Here is an 8817-nt window from a genome sequence, read left to right on the forward strand (position 1 = left end):
TGGCCTGACATGAGTTATCTTCTTGAAATCACACTAATAATGTTATATTGTTACATATAGTTACAACCCTTTGTAAAGCACAGCTTTTTTGAGAATTTCCATAGTAGGATATGATGCATTAGGCAATGCACTCTATAGTTCTTATCAAGCCTTTATGAATTGTGGTAAATTTAAAGTGTGACCATTATCGTAACAACTTATATGGAAGGACTGTTCCATTTTCAAAATACATTCCATTGGTAATAACGTCTCATCAAATAGCTTTATTTCATTGGGTTAAATATTATCAACTGTATCTTTTCAAAGGCAATTAAATGGAACAAAAATTGAAATTAGAGCATCGCAATGTTAGACCATGTTTTTCACCTCCACCATTCTTGCGGAGTTCATCCATCAAAACATATCATCAGTGTGAAAATACAAAATAGCCTATTCTTCATTACTAATATTCAAACTTAGACGTCAAACAGTGTCAAGGTTCTGGTCTAAATGGTTCTAAAAATGTTAGGCATAACTGTGTTCGTGGAGCTCTCAACTAACCTTACACCTCACAGATTAGGGTGGTTTTTCTGTTGGTGTAACCTCAAATTTTGTTTCCCTGCAAACCTTTTACCACACTGCTCGCAGGCAAATGGCCGCTCTCCGGTGTGTACACTCTGATGCGTTTTCAAATGGCCAGACTGGGTGAACCTCTTCCCGCACTGGGTGCAGCTGTATGGTCTCTCTCCTGTGTGAACCCGCAGGTGTGTCTCCAGATTTCGCAACGATGTAAAACACTTGCTGCAGAAAGTGCAAATAAAACGCTTGCTGTCTCTGCTGTCATACTTGGCCGCAGCGTGAAGTCCGGCGGCAGTCATTTGATAATGGGCAGAGCTCAAGTCTGCAACCTTGTCAAGCAGCAATTCCCTGCGGTCCGGTTTCAGGTATTTCCCGTCCTGCATGGAAACCATTCCCAGCATATCCTGGTTGCTCCATGAAGAACACATATCCAGTTCCACGTCGTAGGGTAGAGAGCTGACCATGGAAACTTCTCTTTTCATTTCGAAATTCCCAGCGAGAGAATTTGGACTACTGTCTGGTTCAAAGGGAAACCGTTTCCCTGTCGGGTGAGTAGAGGGGACGGTGTCGGTTTCTGAAGGGAAATCATAAACCGGTTCCACTGTCTCCATTTCATCATTCCCCCCCGGTGGACTGGACCCAGACTCACTGGGTGTCTCATGCAGCGTGTAGTCAAGGCTCAGGGGGTTCCATCTTCCGGCCGTGAACTTAGAACGCAAAAACTGGGGAGTCCTCTGAGAACTCTCGTTCCCCTGCTCGGATCGGTTACAACTATCCTCTCCACTTCTGTCCCACTCCCTCGTAGTCATGGTGGAGGAGGTTATTCTGGATGGCCCTTCTTCACTGTCATCCACTTCACCATACGACGCTTCAGTACCTTAGGGAAGAGATTGGAGCAAATAGGGATGTCAAACAGCGCGATGAACCTGTGTTTCCATTGTTTTGTAAGGGGAGAAGTAGGAGATGTGGCTGGCAACAGGGTGTGGGTACATATTGCCCTACACAAGCAATAATAATGTAGATAAAGCTTTTTCCTATGTCTCAAAAACATTTAAAATTGGGTTGTAGCTCAGCCATCTACAACTAATGTCAGGGAGATGCAGTCGAACCAGTTTGGGCCACAACGCTCACGACAAATGATTGTCAGCATTGATGTGAGGAGCAATATTGCCAGTAATGGGGGAAATTGTGTAGGCCTACACTTAATTTTGTCTGTGATAATGTTAGGAGTGTGATTCAACTAAGTTCACTTTACCACTTGACATCGGGGAGAGAAAAGCAATTGACATAAGACAGAATTTGCAACGTCCATGCATTTCCACCTGGCTAACAATTCATGTGTACACCTTTCACTTACCCTTCTCACTGAATAGCAGAACATCCTGTGTGTCATTACTACTATCCAAGTCCCCGCCCAGCTTCTCCTCCTTGATTAAGACTATGTCAAGCCCGATCTTCTCCTCCTCAGGTACCTGCAAAACCACCTGATATGGCGAGAGAGCATATTTAATTGAAAATACAGGAAGATGCAGGGTTTGCAGAATGAGTTGTAGAGGCAGCAAAATTGGGGGCATGTACTGTGAGTCATGTTTAAAAAGGTAAAAGACAAACAAGACATTAATACCATAACATTTTTGTACAGACCAAGGGTGTCAAACATACAGCTCACGGGTCGCATATGGTTTCAATCCACACTGAAATGACTAAAACCCAATAAAATGGAACTATATTAATAATCTCTTCACTCTGTCCAACTTGCTAACAATTACCGAAATAAATGTTAGGTCAGGGAGGATTTAAAATTCCAAAAACAATGGATAGAGGACTAGCACATTTTGAAGGAAATATAAACACATTTTCAGTGCGTTCCTTCGGAGCTTCCGGGGCTCCCGAGTGGGGCAGTGGTCTATGGCACTGCATGTCAGTGCTAGAGGCGTCACTACAGACAACCTGGTTCGAATCCAGGCTGTATCACAACCAGTCGTGATTGGGAGTCCTATAGGGCAGAACACAATTGGCCCAGCGTCGTCCGGGTTTGGCTGGTGTAGGCCTCATTGTAAAATAAGAATTTGTTCTTAACTGACTTGCCTAGTTAAATAAATAGAAAAAGAAAATAAAAAATTGAAGACCGAATGCGGCCTGCAGGGCAAAATTTGTTTGACACCCCTGGTATAGACATTGTGATTTCACCAGTAGAGATCATTACTTCCTAATGGAAAATGTCCCAAGACACTCAATGTAATGGAACCACCAAGTAATGGTTTTAGTTAGGTTGTAGTGGAAACCATTAGACTGCGGTCTAGTGGTCACTGATGTTTTTTAAGTTGGGGTCTCAACAGAATTTATCATCAATAAAACATGGATGGCAAAACAGAACATGAGAAAGCCATAAACCAGCTCTAATAAAGCTTCATGTAGACTTTTTTCTATTACCTCTTTATTTTCAGACTGTTCTGTGGCTTCCCGAACAGTTGTGATCTTTCCAGCTCTTCTTAGATTTTCATGTGACTGCTTGGTACAGGCAGCCCTTCCAGATGAAGAATGTTCTAGGACAAAGTGAGAAGTAGGCCTGATAACTAAGTAAGCTACAATATTGTAATGAAGACAGTATGTGCCATCAATGAATCACACATGATGGACAAGACCATCAAAACACACACACACACGACCAAAAGTATGAGGACACCTGCTCGTCTCATTCCAAAATCATGGGCATTAATATGGAGTTGGTCCCCCCTTAACTTCTATAACAGCCTCCACTCTTGTGGGAAGGCTTTCACTAGATGTTAGAACATTGCTGCAGGGACTTGCTTCCATTCAGCCACAAGAGCATTAGTGAGGTTGTGCACTGATGTTGGGCGATTAGGCCTGGCTCGCAGTCGGCGTTCCAATTCTTCTCAAAGGTGTTCGATGGAGTTGAGGTCAAGACTTTGTGCAGGCCAGTCAAGTTCTTCCACACCAACTGAGCACAGGGGCACAAAGTTGGAAGCACAGAAACGTCAAGAATGTAGTATGCTGTAGCGTTAAGATTTCCCTTCACTGGAACTAAGGGGCCTAGCCAGAACCATGAAAAACAGCCCCAGACCATTATTCCTCCTCCACCAAACTTTACAGTTGGCACTATACATTGGGGAAGGTAGCGTTCTTCTGGCATCTGCCAAACCCAGGTTTGTCTGTCGGACTGCCAGATGGTGGAGCATGATTCATCACTCCATTGAATGCATTTCCACTGCTCCAGAGTCCAATGGCGATGAGGTCTACACCACTCAAGCAGACACTTGGCATTGCGCATGGTGATCTAGGACTGCTCTGCCATGGAAACCGATTTCATGAAGCTCCCAACCAACAGTTCTGCTGACATTGCTTCCAGAGGCAGTTTGGAACATGGTAGTGAGAGTTGCAACCGAGGACACAATTTTTACGCTCTACGCGCTTCAGCAGTTCCGTTCTGTGAACTTGTGTGGCCTACCACGTCACAGCTGAGCCTTTGTTGCTCCTAGACGTTTCTACTTCACAAAAACAGCACTTACAGTTAGTTGACTGGGGCAGCTCGAGCAGGGCAGAAATTTGACGAACTGACTTGTTGGAAAGTTAGCATCCTATGATGGTGCCACATTGAAAGTCACTTTGCTCTTCAGTAAGGCCATTCTACTGCCGGTGTTTGTCTATGGAGTCGAGCACACATGGCTGTGTGCTCGACTTTATACACCTGTCAGCAATGTGTGTGGCTGAAATAGCCGAATCCACTAATTTGAAGGGGTGTGCACATATATCCTTTTGTGTGTGTATGTACACACACACACACACAAACGTTTGGTTGTTTTTGAAAGAAACACACATTTTTTGTCTATTAAGATAACATCAAATTGATCAGAAATACAGTGAACATTGTTAATGTTGTAAATGACTATTGTAGCTGGAAACAGAAGATTTTTTATGAAATACCTACATAGGCATACAGAGGCCCATTATCAGCAACCATCACTCCTGTGTTCCAATGGCACGTTGTGTTAGCTAATCCAAGTTTATAATTTAAAAGGCTAATTGATCATTAGAAAACCCTTTTGCAATTATGTTAGCACAGCTGAAAACTATTGTCCTGATTAAAGAAGCAATAAAACAGGCCTTCTTTAGACAAGTTGAGTATCTGGAGCATTAGCATTTATGGGTTCGATTACAGGATCAAAATGGCCAGAAACAAAGACCTTTCTTCTGGAACTCGTCAGTCTATTATGGCTCTGAGAAATGAAGGCTATTCCATGAGAGAAATTGCCAAGAAACTGAAGATCCCGTACAACGCTGTGTACTCCTCCCTTCACAGAACAGCGCAAACTGGCTCTAACCAGAATAGAAAGAGTGGGAGGCCCCAGTGCACAACTGAGCAAGAGGACAAGTACATTAGTGTGTCTGGTTTGAGAAAGACGCTTCACAGGTCCTCAACTGGCAGCTTCATTATGTAGTACCCGCAAAACATCAGTCTCAACGTCAACAGTGAAGAGGCGACTCCGGGATGCTGGCCTTCTAGGCAGAGTTCCTCTGTCCAGTGTCTATGATCTTTTCCCCATCTTAACCTTTTTTTATTGGCCAGTCTGAGATGGCTTTTTCTTTGCAACTCCGCCTAGAAGGCCAGCATCCCGGAGTCACCAGGTTTTTCTTTATTTTTAATATTCTCTACGTTGTAGAATAATAGTGAAGACATCAAAACTATGAAAAACACATATGGAATCATGTAGTAATTGTTAAACAAATCAAAATATATTTTATATTTGAGATTCCTCAAAGTTGCCACCCTTTGACAGCTTTGCACCCTCTTGGCATTCTCTCAACCACCTTCACCTGGAACACTTTGAGTTCCCACATATGCTGGTTATTTTTCCTTCACTCTGCGGTCAAACTCATCCCAAATTGTGTTGAGGTTGTGTGATTGTGACGGCCAGGTCACCTGATGCAGCACCATCCCTCTCCTTATTGGTTAAATAGCCCTTACACAGCCTGGAGGTGTGTTGGGTCATTGTCACGTTGAAAAACAAATGATAGTCCCACTAAGCGCAAACCAGATGGGATGGCGTATCGCTGCAGAATGCTGTGGTAGTCATGCTGGTTAAGTGTGCCTTGAATTCTAAATAAATCCTGACAGTGTCACCAGCAAAGCATCCCCAAAAAGTTAATTCCACAAATTAACTTTTAACAAGGCACACCTGTTAATTGAAATGCATTAAAGGTGACTACCTCATGAAGCTGGTTGAGAGAATGCCAAGCGTGCAAAGCTGTCAAGGCAAAGGTTGGCTACTTTGAGGAATTTCAAATATAAAATATATTTTGATTTGTTTAACAATTACTACATGATTCCATATGTGTTATTTCATAGTTTTGATGTCTTCACTATTGTTCTACAATGTAGAAAATAATAGAAATAAAGAAAAACCATTGAATGAGTAGGTGTCCAAACCTTTGATTGGTACTGTATATATACACAGCGACTTCGGAATTTTTTAGGTTACAGCTGTCACGATCGCCTTGACGTGGAAGAGAGGACCAAAACGCAGCGTGTGAAAAATACATTCTTTTTAATTATAACGACGAAACAAAAACAACAAACTGGCGATCGTGAAGCTATTTAAACAAATCGTGCTGACACTAAACAATGACATAGACAATTACCCACAACAGCCCAATGCCTATGGCTGCCTTAAATATGGCTCCCAATCAGAGACAAATGAATGACAGCTGTCTCTGATTGAGAACCATTCAGGCAACCATAGACATACCTAGAAACCTACACTCAACACTAACCCATACACTCTAACAAAACCCCCTAGACACTACAACCACAAGACAAAAACACAAACATCCCCCCTGTCACACCCTGACCTAACCAAAATATTACAGAAAATAAAGATAACTAAGGCCAGGGCGTGACAACAGCCTTATTCTAAAACGAATTAAATTGTTTTCCCACCTCATCAATCTATACACAATACCCCATAATGATAGCAAAGGGTCTGAATACTTATGTAAATAAGGTATTTCAGATTCTTTTTTAAATATACATTTGCAAAAATGTCTAATGACCTGTTTTATCTTTGTCATTTTGGGGTATTGTAGTTAACTAACACAATTTTGTACATCGCGCTGTAACATACAATTTACCTTATTTTAGTGCTCTAAAAACGTAATATGAATACCATTGTAAAGCACAATTTCTCCCATTTCCAGCAAAATCCAAGACAAGACCTTCATGCTGCCCGTCTCTGCATGATTGAAGGAGGCAATGAGCTCCGTCGGGTCTTTTTAAAAATTGCAGGTGGGGAAGCGTGATAGTGAAAGGGGGAGATAGTGAAAGGGGGAGATGATAGTGCGTGATAGTGAAAGGGGGAGATCAGCCGTGTGGGGAAACTGCTTTTTTTATCCGATCTGTCCAACTTATCACCTCTAAAATGTAAATAAAACACTATAAAGAGTTTATATAATGTGTCATTACATATCTACTTGAAGGTTTGTGTCACAGAATGAGTTGCATTATGCATTATTGACACATCACAAGTTAACATACAGCGTCAGAGGGGTCTGTTTTTTCAACTCTTCTCCAATACTATCGGGTTATTACCATGTCAATTAACGCTTGAACAGAAACGTAGTTCACACCCCGGATTTTGATGCCAACACAGTCGCTACAGTTCTTTAGTTTTCATTGCAGCCTCGTTTGAATGCCGCGATTGTGCAAATTTGTGCGTAATGGGGTTAGTCAACAGTAGATTGATGAGGAAAAAATGTATTTAATACATTTTAGAATAAGGTAACAAATTGTTGAAAAAGGGAAGGGGTCTGAATACTTTCCGAATGCACTGTATTTATATATAAATTCATTGGGACAGTTAAATTGCACTTCAGAACGATTCTGGGACATTGATGAAAAAAGTTTGTTTGGAGCCCTGTATGTAGCAAGCTAGCTACCTAACATTGCCCAAAAATCTGAAGTCAGAGGAGAAACAGAGTCTCCTGCAGGTGAGGACAGAGAGGAACTGATTAACTCCATTACTGACTAAAAAATTATAAAAGTTGATTAATTGATGGTAGAATAAAACGATGTACTTGACTCATGATGGATATCTTCTCTTTCCATCCTAAGAGGGATAGATGACTAGGACGTCAGGCTACAGCCATACATGAATTTAAAAAAATATATATGAAATGCAAACGTTTGGGGCTTTTTGATTTATATACTCCTGTTGAAAATGTGATTATATTAGAGCAATGTGACTGTTTAACATTGTGTTATTTTACAATAATGTTTTCGGGGGGGGGGGGGGGGTACATATTACCACTCACTATCAATCACTTCTATGGTTCAGATTAAAATAATTTGGTGTGATGAACCAATAACGAAGGGAGAAATGCTGAGAACAAGGTAAAGCAAGTTGTTTTTTGTCATTATAGAGACACCTATTGGAATAATGTGGCAACTCCTCTTAGCTGCGAATTTTCTTTGGGGGGGGTTTAGTTTTCAGGCCTTGCAGGCATGTTAAAATTTCAGCTAGAGCTGGCGACACACACACACACACTTACCGGCATTGAGGGAATCAACGTTAGCTTGGTGGTTTGTTTCAGCCATATTCGCTCTCTGCCCACGCGCGATGATGGTCTCGATCAACTCGAGTTTCCTTTTCAATGCCTCATTCTCTTTGTGGCTTCGAGAGATTTCCAATTGTAAAACAGCATAACTGTCATCTACGAGCTCGCAGATATCTGCCACCGCTGCTTTGGTCAACGCATCCATGATGGACGACAGTTGTGTATGAAAAGCTCTGTAGTTGGTCATTGTGTTAGGTAGAAATTGGCGCATAGCTAGCATCTTCTCCAGTAACCATGCGACTTCTCCAGAGACCATAGGTGTTCTCCCGTGGAAATATGGTGTAAACAGGCTCTTCGAGATAAATCAAAAACGCAGATTAGGTTATCTGTGAATTTAACAAGTGCTCGTCGCAGATAATTGAGCTAGCTATCTAACAAGTTGTCCTCCTGAACCGCAACAAATAAAATAGATGTTCCGTTTTATTTTCTTCTTCTGTGGTTTTGTTGGCGTTCACGAACTTTCAGAATAAAAGCCCTCATCTATGAAATTCGTCAGCCAGAGAGGATAAGCATCGAAGGGCACGGCCAGTGGCGATTTTAGCATCTAAATCTTGTTGGGGCAAACTCCCCATTTTTTTTAGATGCATGCCAGCAAAGCCACAACACTAAACAATACATTAAGTGCAC

The 8817-nt window shown here is 41.8% G+C and overlaps 1 protein-coding gene across 2 annotated transcripts; it reads right to left on the minus strand.

Annotated features, from left to right (window-relative positions):
* Positions 1-243: 243 nt before the first annotated feature.
* Positions 244-8613, minus strand: si:dkey-7l6.3 (zinc finger protein with KRAB and SCAN domains 3). Of its 2 annotated transcripts, XM_039012706.1 has the most exons (4): positions 8125-8613; positions 2992-3104; positions 1916-2042; positions 244-1435 (listed from the first exon to the last, which is right to left on the minus strand). In XM_039012706.1, exons 1-4 carry the CDS (start codon positions 8444-8446, stop codon positions 549-551), a joined length of 1449 nt encoding a protein of 482 aa, XP_038868634.1. In that variant the 5' UTR covers positions 8447-8613; the 3' UTR covers positions 244-548. The 2 variants fall into 2 exon arrangements, with proteins under 2 accessions (XP_038868634.1, XP_038868635.1); XM_039012707.1 differs by lacking the exon at positions 2992-3104.
* Between the last annotated feature and the right edge of the window lie 204 nt (positions 8614-8817).

This window comes from Salvelinus namaycush, chromosome 18, assembly GCF_016432855.1.
Source record: "Salvelinus namaycush isolate Seneca chromosome 18, SaNama_1.0, whole genome shotgun sequence".
NCBI lineage: Eukaryota > Metazoa > Chordata > Actinopteri > Salmoniformes > Salmonidae > Salvelinus > Salvelinus namaycush.